Source organism: Equus asinus, chromosome 3 (assembly GCF_041296235.1).
Source record: "Equus asinus isolate D_3611 breed Donkey chromosome 3, EquAss-T2T_v2, whole genome shotgun sequence".
NCBI lineage: Eukaryota > Metazoa > Chordata > Mammalia > Perissodactyla > Equidae > Equus > Equus asinus.
In genome coordinates, this window is record NC_091792.1 from 28,918,984 (window position 1) to 28,933,746 (window position 14,763).

General features: G+C 39.4%; 1 protein-coding gene across 2 annotated transcripts in view; it reads left to right on the plus strand.

The window, feature by feature from the left end:
• The first annotated feature begins 2,237 nt into the window (after window positions 1–2,237).
• Window positions 2,238–14,763, plus strand: part of NAA15 (N-alpha-acetyltransferase 15, NatA auxiliary subunit) — a 79,057-nt gene continuing 66,531 nt past the window's right edge. For both annotated transcript variants that reach the window (XM_014852331.3, XM_014852397.3), the window contains exon 1: window positions 2,238–2,655. In XM_014852331.3, the coding sequence (XP_014707817.1) occupies window positions 2,602–2,655 (54 nt within the window). In that variant the 5' untranslated portion in view covers window positions 2,238–2,601. The remainder of the gene's footprint in view (window positions 2,656–14,763) is intronic.

The following is a 14,763-nucleotide window of genomic DNA, read 5'->3' on the forward strand; positions in this document are numbered from 1 at the left end:
GATAAATGTTAAATCAGACTAGTATTCACTGAGTCTTAAAAATTACTATTTACTTGTTAACAGCCAAAAAGAACGTAACATTTGACAAATGATATTGCTCGCTCATCTATTCAGGTACTCATCTTCTGGTGGAAACTACTGTTTATTTCAAAGACAGGAAATTTTCTTCCCATAAGGGGAAAATAGTATATTATTTACAGGAGAACTTAGAAAACCATAACAAATAATATTGCTGTAGGGACTTTTGGATATGAAGCCAGATTTGGAAACCTAAGTTAGTAGCTAAGCTAAGATTATCACCTGAAGTTAGACAACTTTTCTTCCTTTCAATAGTTCAGATAGTTACAAGACCTCTTGTGAGCAGTCAAGTTCGAAGGTTATCACTAAATAACCACTGTTTTTTATGACTTCTAAGTTTGCTCTTAGCTTTATTTTTTTTTAAGTTAAGTTAAAAAACTGGCCATATTCCAAAACTTAAGTGGTTTTCTGTAGGTACAATTTTTTCTTTCTTTTTTTTTTTTGAGGAAGATTAGCCCTGGGCTACCTACTGCCAATCCCCCTCTTTTTGCTGAGGAAGGCTGGCCCTGAGCTAACATCTGTGCCCATCTTCCTCTACTTTCTACATGGGACACCTACCACAGCATGGCTTTTCCCAAAGCGGTGTCATGTCTGCACCCAGGATCCGAACCTGCGAACCCTGGGCTGCCGAGAAGTGGAACTTGCGCACTTAACCGCTGTGCCCTCGGGGTCAGCCACACTATAGGGGCAATTTTCTTAGAGAAACTTTTGAAGAGAGATCACGGAATCTGAAGAAATTTCAGGACTTGACTGCTAAAACCTTATTTATGACCTAGGCAAGGGGAGAAGGCATTCAAGATAGCAGCTAGAAAACCCAAGGATTAGTCCCAGATTTTTCCACCGGGAAACATCTAACTCAACTCACACCTTCCAGGGAGGGTTAAAGAGCAACCTGAAAATGGAAAATATCTGTCAAATTTAAAAGAGCAAAGCTACTGCACATATTATTTAATGATTCATGATGCAAATAATGCTACTGATGGAATTCAGGATCTGCAGCGAGATCATCAAAAATAATCAAAGGTAAAAGTGGGTGATACGATGTGAAAAATTGTAGGTCACCAACGGAATGCCACTTTTAAAACAGTTTTCCTGTCTATTGTTAATAAAATGACATATATGTAGAGGCCCTATTTGGTATCTACTCTGACCTTGCCTACTCCATTTCTCTAGCATTCTTGCCAAATACTCTTCGGCTTCTAAGATTGGAGGATTTCTGGTGATAAGTTCAACGAGTCACCATATTAAGCACTAGCTTGAAGCCAGGTCCAGGAGAGTCAGTTTTCGCTGAACTCTCCACTTCCCCAAGGTGACTTATGCATTCGTCGACTCTGCACTGTAAGGACTCAACGATAAAATAAAAACACACACTTTAACCTTCAGATGCTTCTTCGGCAGTGCAAATATGACACTTTTTGGATCTGGCTACCCACCTTTCCAGGTTCATCTTAAGTACAAATTAAATCACCAATACTCCAGCAAGGCCCATTTAATTGAGCAAGCTCTTTCACGCTGTTCAGACTCCATTAAGCCCCCTCCACTCCATATCTGTTTACAAGTCCCCAGTGGGGTGAAGCCTTCATTTCCCGTCAGCCTCTGCTGCTTAATTAGGCACTTCGTTCACGATCACACACAGCGCTTCTTAAACACCTGATTTTTAGCCCTTCAGACTCAAACTATGATCCTACAGTCTGGGAGAATCTACTCTATGAATGCACGGCCAATCTAGCAGGAAGGAACAGAAAGGCTATTTTTTTTTTTTATAGTTTTTTTTTTAAAGATTTTATTTTTTCCTTTTTCTCCCCAAAGCCCCCCGGTACATAGTTGTGTATTCTTCGTTGTGGGTTCCTCTAGTTGTGTCATGTGGGACGCTGCCTCAGCGTGGTCTGACGAGCAGTGCCATGTCCGCGCCCAGGATTCGAACCGACGAAACACTGGTCCGCCTGCAGCAGAGCGCACGAACTTAACCACTCGGCCACGGGGCCAGCCCCCAGAAAGGCTATTTTTAACGCGAAGACAGGCAGAACCGCAGCCGGTCACTCTCCCCTAACTTCCCGGGCGCCTCCAAAGACACCCAGAGCCGAATGGATGGGCGGGGCCTGCCGCGACCCTCACGGCCTCCGCCGGCCGGCCGGCCTCCAGGTTTCCCAGCAAGCTTCAGGACAGAGGAGGTGGGGAAAGGAGGTCATCGCGCCTGCGTGCTGGGAAGTGTGACCCGGGTGGGAAAGCCCTCCGCGTCCGCCATTTTGGCTGCCTCTGTCGGTCTGTTCAGTTACCACGTGAACCGCCGACGGAGACCCGTGGGGGGGTAGGCGGCGGCAACGTTAAGTGAGAAAGGGAAAAAAGACAACGAGGGGAAGGGGGTGTCGGGGTTGGGCAACGCGTTGACACCTGAGGCCTGGTGGCGGCGGTGGATCAGGCAATCAAGGCTGAAGCAGCCAGGGAACGGCGGCGGCGGCGGCGGTCGGACAAACACACTGACCGAGCCGGGCGGTGGCGGGAGCAGCGGGAGGAGCCGGAACGATGCCGGCCGTGAGCCTCCCGCCCAAGGAGAACGCGCTCTTCAAGCGGATCTTGGTAAGTGTGAGGCTCCGCGCAAGCAGGGGGGAGGATTTAGCCGGTACCCGGGCCTGTCACTCCTAACCTCGGCCCGGCGGGCACCGAGCCACCCCCGCCCGGGACCCCGCCTTCGTACTCCTAGTCAGGCCGAATGCACTCCCTCGTTCCCTCTCTGTGGTTCTCGTTCGGCTCGCGCGCCAAGGACCACAGGCTTCCTCCTCCCGTCCCCACGCTTCGGAGGCCGTGGTTCCGGATTAGGCCCTGTTCTCCTAGCTTCTAGACTGTGGGTTTTCATCCGCCCTGAGCGAAGGGAGAGGAGGCCCGGCCTTTAGTAGGGTGGCGGGCCACACGGGCAGGAGTCGGGGCCCCCCGGGTGGTGCGGGAACCCTGCCGGCAGGCCAGGGTGGCACCCTTGGAAGGAACAGGTGGTGCGGATGCGGCACAGCTCATTCATTGCCCAAGAGCGTCTTTCCCTCCATCGTCCGTCCCTCCCTCCCTTTTCCTCTCCTCTTGGGATTCACCTGTCTCCGCCCGGCCCGGGGTCGCTGAATGACCTGGGAGGAGGGAAGCTAGGAAGGAGTTCAGAAGAGAGAAGGAAGCTTTCTGAACGACTGCCTCCTTGTAGTCAGTTGCATACTTGAGTCTGCAGCTTCTTGTCCTCTCTTTTTCCCTCCTTTCTGGAGTAGGGAAGAGACATTTATTTCTTAGTTTCCGAGCGGGAAACAGCCCCACCCCGTCTCCCTCCTCGGGAGGTGGGGCCCATTGCGAGGGGGCGGTCCCGTAGGAAGTGAAAAGTGAAGAGCCTTTAGTTGGGTCGTTCTAGACACGAATTTTCTTGTAGACTAAAGTCAGTTAACACTGATGCAAAAATTTACCAGCAGAGAAAGGAAAACGTAACTTTTGAGGTGGATCTTTTGACACTAGCTGAAGCTCACTTATTCCCTACATTTCAAATGTGTGCAGTTTGCATTTTTTTAATAACATAAATGAAATGTTTGGAGGGACTCTTTACATTGTAAAATATGTCTTGTAGCCTTGGCGTTATAATTAATACATTGTAGCACATTTTTTGTTTGGCATTGATTGTGAGTTGTCCCTATCATGCATACATTTCTTTGTGAAAGAATTAACTGTATTTGCCAAACTTAAGACTTAAAGTTTGAGGTGTGTGTTTGAAAGTGTTAGCTTTTTCCCTTGCGATGTAAATTTATCTCACTTGTTTGGAAAGTAGAACAACTCTGGGGATCCAGTTTTTCTGGAAATAAGAAGGAGTAATCTATGTTGAACTAAATTTGATTTTACAAAAATACCTATATGCCCTACAGGTTTACTCAGTTCACGTTGAAAAACATAAAGTTGTATCCAATACCATAAACTTAGTTACCTTGAAACCCATATTGCCATTTCGTTTTGTTTTGTTTTAAGACTAATTGGAGCGTGGGTGGGACTATAGCATAGTTATACCAGAACAATTTATTTATTTTTAAACATTTTAAAAGACTAATTGGTGTGTAGGTTCAACTATAACCGTTTTTGAATAGCAGTTTGTCTTTTATCTTCCCCCCAACTTCTCTCCCCCCCATTTATTTTGAAAACATTCAAGGCAAAAAGTAGAGAGAAGAGTACAAGGAGCACTCATAAACCCTTTACCAAAATTTAGTATTTAACATTTTGCCAGATTTGCTGTCTCTCTCTTTTCATGTGTATAAAAATTAAAAGTAAGTTGAAGGCATACTTCATCCCTAAATGCTTCAGCTAGCGTCTCTTAAGGACATTGTCTTGTATAACCGTAATACCATTAACAGTCATTCCCTAATATTTTCTGATATCCAGTTTCTATTAAGATTCTCCCAGCTGTTATGGTAGCACTTTTTAAAAAATCAAACTTTTTATTGTGAGATAACTGTAGAGTCACGTGTAGTTTTAAGAAATAATACAGAGAGATCCCTTGTATCCTTTACCCAGTTTCCCCAATGCTAATACCTTGCAAAACAGTAGTTCAATATAGTAACATTGATATAATCTACCAGTGTTATTCAGATTTCTCCATTTTACTTCTACTATTTTGTGTATTTAGTTTCATGCAATGTTATCACATGTGTAGATTACATAACCACCACTACATTGAATATATAGAACAATTTCATGAGCACAAGGATCCCTCTGTTGCTGTTTTAGAACCATACTCTCCCACCTCCCTCCCATCCCTTCTACCCCCAAGCTGACAGCCACTACTAATCTGTTTTATATTTCTCTAATTTTGTCATTTCAAGAATGTTTAATAAAAAGAATCACACAGTATATAACTTTTTAGGATTGGCCTTTTCTTTATGCAACCTAATTCCTTTGGGATTCATCCAAGTTGTTGCGTGTATCAATAGTGTCTTCCTTTTTGTTGCTGAGTAGAATTCTGATATGGATGTGCCACAGTTTGTTTACCCATTCATAGAATAGCAATTTTTGATTAAGCACCTTAAACAATTTTTTTTCTTGGTGATAGTGAGACAAAACCTTTAAGTTCATTGCTAAAATCAAAGTGCTAAAGGATTTATTGTGATAAAGTATATGAGAAGAAATATGAAAATGACTAAGTGAAAGAAAAGGGGATGTAATGTCATTATTCTCTTCCATTAGGAAAGAAGAAAATATTACTAACCAAAAGTATACTTAGTATTTGCTTTTTCAAAATTGCTTCTGCTTCCTCAGTTTTTGTAATAGTTAGCTCTTTTGATTTTTAGCTTTCTTTTTCACCCTGTCCAATAGAGTAAAAGTTGGGCATACTCTAAAGCCTTATAATTAAGTGTTGCTAGATTGGTAACTGGTAAATCATTCCAGCAGCATTCAGTTTTTGAGCTGTTATTTTGTTGTACCATACTTGTTTGTAGTAAACTTGGTTAGGAAATGAAATTAGTTTATATTTGAAACCTCAATTTCAAAATAATGAAGTATGTTTTTGCTTTAATTTTTCAAAGGAAACCTGGTTTACATATCAGTTTGCAAAGAATTTCAGAGTTTCTGTGGTGGATTTGCCTGGCTTGTTTTAGTTAAGTTGGTATCTAAAATTCAATTTTGTTACATATTTGGCCCAGGTTTTTTTCTATATTACTCTACTGCTTTCTGACTAAAGCATTGTCATAAGTTAATCAAAATGTCTGCAAAATGTATTTTGTCTAGAGAAAGGTCGGAGACTGAATTTAATGTGATGTATATCGTGTAGGAGTGTAGTTTAAAGAAGAGTTATTTGTATTTGCCATGAACTTTTTTTCTTATTGTAACTACATACTTTTTTCAATTTGGAAAACTAAGTTATTAGAAAATTGTGGTTTTGGGGCCAGCCCGGTGGTGCAGTGGTTAAGTTCGCACGTTCCAATTCTTGGCAGCCAGGAGTTTGCTGGTTCAGATCCCGGGTGTGGACATGGCACCGCTTGGCAAAAGCCATGCTGTGGTAGGCGTCCCACGTATAAAGTAGAGGAAGATGGGCATGGATGTTAGCTCAGGGCCAGTCTTCCAGCTCTGGGCTAATCTTCCTCAAAAAAAAAAAAAGAAGAAAATTCTGGTTTTACTTATTCTTGATGCTGTTTATCTAAGTAGTTTGAGGGGTGTTACCAGGTCTCTACACCACCTTCTTAGGATATAGGTTAAGGGTAGGAGAAATGAGGTTGCCAGGGTAGAATGAAATCCACGCCTTTTTAGATTTTAGCCCACTTGGGAAAGTTGGACATACCCTAAGGCCTTGCAACCAAGTGTCGCTACTCCTGCTTTCTTCTCTTTTGTCTTTTCACATGTTAGAGTGAACTGTAAGAAAAAAATCTAGGGAGTACTTAAAATATTGTACATTGTTAGTATATTTTTGGCCTTTTGCCTGAATGAGTTATTTTGTTAGTTAAAAGTCTAAAGGGCAGAGTTTTCCTTTCCTAGAAAAGTAGTAATAGAAGTTAGCATGGTGATAATATTTGTGATTTACTGAGAATTTACCATTTGTACTACGCAATAGAACTTTCTGGTGATGGGAATGTTCTGTATCTCCTCTGTCCAGTATTATAGCCATTAGCCATATATAACTATTGTACACTTGAAATATGGCTAGTGCAGTTGAGGTACTGAATTTTTAATTTTAATTAATTTAAATTCAAACAGCTACATGTGAATAGTTACCACTTTGGACAGTACACTTTGTACAATTCTTTATTATCAAAACTTTTCAAGGTGGGGACATTTTTATTAAGGAAACAGACTGAGATTAAGGTTGACAGCTAGTATTACTGTCAGGAATCAAACTTTTTTTTTTCAGGGCATTTACACCACACCTGCCTACTGTTCATCTGTTTTTGGGGGGAGGGATTTAGGGAGAGTGAGTGCTTTGTTAGATAAAGGAGTTGTAATAATTGTTAGGTAGCACACATTGTAGGTACCTACACATTTTGTAGGTAAATTATTTCATATGATTTATTGCTTTTGGAAAAAGTGCTCTTTGTACAGTTAATGATACTCAGGTTGGATTTAGTTGCAGATGAAATTAAGATGAGGAGTTGTAAACAAGTAGATGCCCATATGCACATGGAAAGTCAGCTGACTTAAATTTCTATGTGACAATTCTAGTTTTTAACTCAGAATGGTTTTAATATACTTCTGCCTGTACTGCCTGTGTTTAGAATATAACAAAGAAAAAAAAGGGAAATAAAGTTTTACCTGTTCTAAAGTCCCCTTTCTTCTGTACACAGTAGGTAATCAGATGTTTGAACTAGAATAAATTTATTTAAAAGTGTACAGGAAAATGAAATGCAATTTTGCTATAGTGTAAATATACTTTATTCTTACAAAACTCATAAAATACTTTTTTTAAAAGTCTGAAAATCTTATGAGAAGAAAAAACCTTTTGATAATGTGGTAAATTCACTGTTTGTTTTATTTTAATTTCTGCCCTAAATCCTTTCTGGAATGGGGAGTAGTATGAATGAACAAATAAATAAATGTTCTTATTTAAATTGGCAAAGCATTTTTTTTTTTTTTTTTTTTTTAAAGATTTTATTTTTCCCTTTTTCTCCCCAAAGCCCCCCGGTACATAGTTGTGTATTCTTCGTTGTGGGTTCTTCTAGTTGTGGCATGTGGGACGCTGCCTCAGCGTGGTCTGAGGAGCAGTGCCATGTCCGCACCCAGGATTCGAACTAACGAAACACTGGGCCGCCTGCTGCGGAGTGCGCGAACTTAACCACTCAGCCACGGGGCCAGCCCCGGCAAAGCATATTTTTTAAAAAAATGCTTTGTTTGTTAGAAACCTGTAATGTTTCAAAAATGATTCTTTTGGGTTAAGAGAATTAGGTTAAAATACTTGTTTGTGCAGAAAAGCTTAGTAGGGAACTGAATTTAATGATCAATTCTGCAGATATTCAAAGCCTTGAAGTCCTGGGTCATTGTTCGGGGAATACACAGCCTAACCTATTTGATGATAATAGAGTTGCCATCCCAACTATTACTTTGAAGCACTGGTTAAAAGACAGTTCCCACAGAGGCAGACACGGTGCCCTGTATGATTGGAGGACGGGAGAGCTACTGGCCAACTGGCTTTGACTGAAGGGATCTCTTTGCTTGTGTGCAGTCTTATTTCGTTTAATTTTTGTGTTTCTGATAATGCACTTCTCACAGAGCATTGATTCAAATGTATCTTCTTTGTTCATAAAAGTGTTATTGGACATAAAAAGCTAGTTCATATAAGGGATGATATGCAAAGGGCTGTTTGTTCAGACTTTTCTCCCCCAGATATCTGCATGGTCATTTCTTTTTGCTTTATTTTTCTCCATATCACGTACTGCCGTCTGACTTATATTTACTAGTAATTTGTTTATCACATCTTCCACAATTAAAATGTAGGTTTTATGAGGATAGGGACTTTGTTCTGTTAATTGCTATACTCTCATTGTTTAGAATAATGTACCATAATAGATATTTAGTAAGTATTTGTTGGGGCAGCCCGGTAGCATAGTGGTTAAGTTTGCACGCTCCACTTCAGTGGCCCAGGGTTTACAGGTTCAGATCCCAGGCACGGACCTAGCACAGCTCGTCAGGCCGTGCTGTGGCAGCATCCCACATGAAATAGAGAAAGTTTGGCACAGATGTTAGCTCAGCAACAGTCTTCCTCAAGCAAAAAGAGGAAGATTGGCAAGAGATGTTAGTTTAGGGCCAATCTTCCTCACAAGAAAAATAAATAAATAAATAAATATTTGTTACATGAAATGGGTGTTGAAACAGTGACTAGGGCAAGAGAGAAAGATCTTTGGGTTGTGTGCTTGCATAAAGGTTTTTGGAGAAGGGGAGTTAAGCTGGGCCTTGGCATCATAGAGTACGTTGTAATATGAGGTAATTGTAGGATTTCAGGCAGAACCAGTATTACCCGGTAAGACCCTTGAGGTTTCATTTATGAATGAATCATAGTATTTATTTGTTTATATGGCCTTTCTACCTTTACAAAAACATAATAAGAGGAAAATTTCATTGTTTATTTTTTGGTTATTTTAGCATTGGAGGAAAAATAGCATCTGGATTTCATGAAGTATGTTTGTTGTGAGAATCCTGCTGAATCAGATAGTAAGGGTCAGTCATTGGTAGTTTGCTGAAGCTCCACAATTGATTCTGACACAAAGTCAGGGATGAGGACCACTGCATATGATATTATGAAATAGTAATATAAAATATTAGAAGGGGAAAAAATTTGTAGTTTAAAGTTGTTCCGTTGAGTGTTTTTCAGAAAACTTAAAAATCAAGTTTAATTCTCGGAATTTGGAAAGGTATGCTGCTGGGAAGCTGGTGTGGCAGAGCAAGCTACTTAACTAATCAGTGAGCCTTGCCAACCCCCATCAGCATTCACATCTAAATGCAACTTTGCTCTCTGTTTATAGGCAATAGCCCTATTGAAGAGAAAAAGCTTGCTTTTTTTTTTTTTTTGAGGAAGATTAGCCCTGAACTAACATCTGCTGCCAATCCTCCTCTTTTTGCTGAGGAAGACTGGCCCTGAGCTAAGATCCATGCCCATCTTCCTCTACTTTATATGTGGGATGCCTACCACAGCATGGCTTGCCAGGCGGCGCTGTGTCCACACCTGGGAGCCGAACCGGTGAATCCCGGCCGCCGAAGCAGAACGCGCGAACTTAACTGCTGTGCCACTGGGCCGGCCCCCAAAAACTTAAGATTCTTAGTGAAAGATAGTTTTGAAAAGAATGTCAGTTGCCAGTGCTCATGGTAAGAAGAGCAAGTGAAGAGGTTTAAAAGAGTGATGGTTCTTAGCTATAAATATTAGGGTGTGGAGCTATGATTGTATTATTGACTTTGGGGAACTTCCCTGGAATGTCAGCTGTACACTTACATGTAAGCTGTTTTATGATGCATGCTGTACAAACTTGTATTGAAGTTGTAACTTCAAAAAAACTAGTTTAACTTGTTGCATGTGTTTTTTGCCCTTAGGTAAGGTATGAATTATAGTGTTCACTACTTAATTTAGATTTAAAATAATTACTTAAAATTGTGATTTAATAAAAGCAATCTTTTTGGCTATTTAAAAGTAAAATAAAAACTACAGTATAGCAATAAATGGTAGAGCTTAATGTCTTTGTTACCTGGTGTGCTCTATTCCACTGAGATTTTCTTTGGTTAGTAGAAGAACACATTTTCAGTTGAGATAATTTGAAATTTCTAAAACCTACTGGAGAAATTATAATTTTATTTGAACCTGGTGATATTTTTAATGTTAAAGGTTTCCTTTTATTTTATTGTGGAGATTATTTAAACATTCCTGTGTGTCATGTCTAAGAGTTGTTTTATCTGATTGTACATAAAAAGAGAAATGAAAGTTTGCTTTTAAAAATGTAGACCTGGGGGCCCGGCCCGGTGGCGCAGCAGTTAAGTTTGGACGTTCTGCTTCTCGGTGGCCTGGGGTTCGCCGGTTCGGATCCCAGAGGACATGGCACCTCTTGGCAAGCTGTGCTGTGGCAGGCATCCCACATATAAAGTAGAGGAAGATGGGCATGGATGTTAGCTCAGGGCCATTCCTCCTCAGCAAAAAGAGGAGGATTGGCAGTAGTTAGCTCAGGGCTAATCTTCCTCAAAATAAATAAATAAATAAAAATAAAAATATAGACCTGGAAAAAAAACCCCTTAGGGTTGGTTGTCTGCATGGTGGTGGTTCCAATTAAAAAATTTTTTTTTCCACTTATGATAATGGCTTCCTCTTAATATGGTACTCTTTATTTTTTCAGAGAGATCTCTTTGGAGATTGCAAGATCACCTTTGATTATCAGTGCTTGAAAACTGAATCAGAATCTTTAAGAAGGGGGAAATGTAGTAAAATGGCATTTATTGAACATCTGTTGTGTGTCTGATTTTATACTAGGCTTTTTTACACTTTAGTTGATATAAACATTGCATCACTCCTTTAAGGAAATTTTAAGTATAACCAGTACTTATAATTACATTGTTAAAAGTATATTTCTGATTGCTCTATATACAGACAGTTGTCCTGTATCAGAACATTTGGGTTCCTAAAAGTCACTGCACTATGCAGAATCACGCAGTAAAAACCACAGGACTTGTGGGAAAAATGGGGTTGGGTACAATGCTCAAAAACTTCATTAGTGACAAATTAAAAACAAAGATAAGAACCTAATAAAAACAATAGCACAGTTTTACATGTTAAATGATTAACAAATACATAAATACTACCATGTAAATACCACACTTTACCTTGGGAAAGACCTGAAGTTTGCTTGTGGAAGTGGGTGTCAGAAGGATTGCAGCTTGTGAATTATTGTGAAGTGATGGAAGGAAAGTTATCTGAAACCTGGGGGAAAGTAGTAATACCACACGTGGATGGGTGTGGCTGGTAACACACAAGTTGAACTGAGGTAGCTAGCAGATGTTTGAGCTGTGTATTTGTGCTGTGCATGCCTATGCAGCTTGTTTCAACTGGGTAGTTTTCTGTGTTCACCTAGTGTTTCTGGGGGACAAAATTCCACAAAAGCAGACATGAAATTTGAAATTTAGTGTGCTCAAAAATGTTCCCTATTGTATCAGTCATGTTGGAGTAAATGTGTTTTTTTCAAAACAAACATTATAGCAGAACCGACTGCACATTATCTAACTTAGTGATGTAAAGATCACTCAGCCTAGGTTTGGGTAGCTCATCCTTCACTCTGAAGTGTGGTTGTTTACTAAGCCAGAACTTCTTGAAACTAGTACTTGAGACAGTGTCACACTCTTTGCTATCTTAGTTGCCACTGCCTCTAAGGAGACTTAAACTTGTTGCAACATTTTCTTTGTTAGAAGAAGCTTTGTACCCCAGGTATCAAAAGTTTCAGGCTGATTCATCCCATAGGATTTTGTGGGGAGACTAAGTAATGCTTTAAGAACAAGGAAAAAAAATATTACACATTTCTTCAGTTTGTGTTTTGAGACAGTTTTGATGCTCAACGGGGGAAGCCTGGCATGGAAAGAACAGTAGAAAGATTCTGGATTTGAATGCTGACTCTGCTTTATGTTATCCTTTACCCTTTTAAGACTCAGTTTGTAAATCTGAGTAAAAAGAGAAAAAACAATAGTTTTCTGACCTGTCTCACTGGTCAGGTAGCAAGCTATGTATGAAAGTGCCTGGCAAATAGCATATGTATTAGTTCTTGCTTTATTGTAGATGTAGTGTATTCTATTAAGAACTTTAGCTTTTTCATTGAATTGATCTCATCTTCATTTTATCTTATCCTTACTATGTGTCTTATATTCTGTTTGATATTTTTATTTTGTTTTTGTATATTTTTTCATGTTTTGGAAGGTTTATATTTTCTAGTCAGTTACTGTTATATTTATGCCTTTGAAAAATTCTCTTAGGGGCCGGCCCCATGGCTGAGTGGTTAAGTTTGCACGCTCTGCTTCGGAGGCCCAGGGATTCGCCAGTTCGAATCCTGGGTGCGGACATGGCACCGCGCATCAAGCCATTCTGGGACGGCATCCCACATGCCACAACTAGAAGGACCCACAACTGAAAATACAGAACTATGTACCGGGGGGCTTTGGGAGAAAAAGGAAAAAAATAAAATCTTTAAAAAAACATTCCCTTAATCCTCCTTTTCTTCTTATTTAGGCTTCTGCTATTTGATTTGTCAGCTTTAAATTAAATCCATTGAATCTTATTTTCTTATCTGTGAAGCAGCGAATGGGCTTATTCTACTTTCCTTTTTTTTTAATGTGTCTTTTCCTCTGACTTTTTAAAGTTATTTTTACTTTGTGAGAGCATGTAATTTTACATACTATTTTTCCACACTCATCAATACCTTTGTTTTAAATTTGATTCTATTATTAAGTATAGTTAATATTCACCAGCAAACCTCTTGCTAGAGTTTTCCCAGTCATCTCTTAGTTGGACGAAGCTCAGTGTCTAGTAGAGATTTCTCAGCAGTGCTTGTGGAAATCTCTTGAGTTCTTGCATGTTAAAACTGTTTTCCTGTAGCCTTGAGTTCTGAAGGACAGGTTGGTTGAATATAAAGTTCTTGACTCACATCTTAAGTTTCTTGAAAATATTGCCCTGCTGTTGTCTTGCCTGTACGTTCCTGATGCCAACCTGATTTTCTTCCTTATGGATGACTTAGTCTTTCTCTTTGGAGATCTGAGAGGTTTTTCTTTATCTGTAAAATTGTATTGTTTTACTAGGATGTCCATTGACTATTTTGGATAAATTTTCCCTGGTGTGTGGTTTTGGAATGTAGATTGATGTTTTCTTTTAATTCAAAAATTATAGCTTTGAGTATTGTATTGTGTTGATTGATTCTTCAGTGATTTTTGCCTGTTGAATCTTCTTTGCCTTACTTTTATATCCATTACTTTTCCTTTGAGTTTTTCACCTCTATTTCTTTTTCATTTATTTGAGAAGCATGCTTGTTTTCTCTTTAAATCATATGTCTTGTAGTTTAGTCTTCATTTCTGGGATAATTTTGTGTTTTTTCTTCTGTTTCTTAAATTCAGTCTGTTCCTGTTTTATATCTTCCTATTGTCTGTCCTCTCTATTTTAAAATTTGAATATCTGATTTGAGGTGTTCTTTTATGTCTGCGTTTATTATTTAATTATTTTTAATTTGTGATGGAGCATTGTATTACATCTTTCCTCTGTTTTATTGCTAGGGTTTTTGGTGTGTTTTCATCTGCCAAAATGTTTTTCACTTTTTTATTCTATATAAGTAACTTGATATGGATGCTAGGTTCTTTTTTCTGTTCAGGTTATTTGTGATGGATTTTACTGGACCAACAATAGAGACAATTTTATTTTTGGAATGAGATTTGGGTGGCTTCCTCAGTCTCTCTGTTCAAGAGCACCCTCTTCTGTTGCTATTGTGAAATGCAGTTTTTTAAGTAAATGCAGGGCGCCACCTCCCTCCCCCATTGTTCTATCTTATTTGAGTAGGAACTTTATCTTCAGTTGCTTCCTTCTCCATCAGCCTTCAAGTGACACTTCCTCCTTCCCTCAAAGTGCCTTTTTCTCCTCCAAAGCTGTGCCTTGCTGAAACTGCCACGTTTGGTCTTGCAGACTTTCTAAGAGCCTCTTCTTTTTGACTCCCCAGTAGCCATCACTCTCATTCATCATGTCTCTCAGTACTTCATCTCAGCAAGGAGCCCCTTCCTTCTGAGGGTGAATCTAGTTAATATTACATATACTCAGTCACTACTAGGACACTGGTGTGTTGCTCTTTTGGACAGTTCCCATTGGAGTCTCTGATCTTGGATGCTTATGCACTTACGTGTAAATTGGAGTTTTTAGTTGTCTTATCTCCTTATAGTGCTATGGGTGATTTTATTTGCTCTATGTCTTGGCCTGTATGGTTTTTAAAGAGGATTTGTAGAGTGTTTAGAAATTAGGGGGCAGCCATTATCCTATAAGGAATTCATTTTTGTTTTTATGTGCTATGCTTGAAAATAATAGAGCTTGCTTTAAAATAATTTGCAGTTCAGGTTTTATATAATTGAATCGTTGGTTATACTTCTCTTTCCCCATGGCCCCTCCATTGTTCTTTTCAAACACTTCTGGGAGTATTTATCATTGAAATAATTATGAGGTTATATTATAGAGCTCACTCTCAGTTTCATGTATTTACCTTG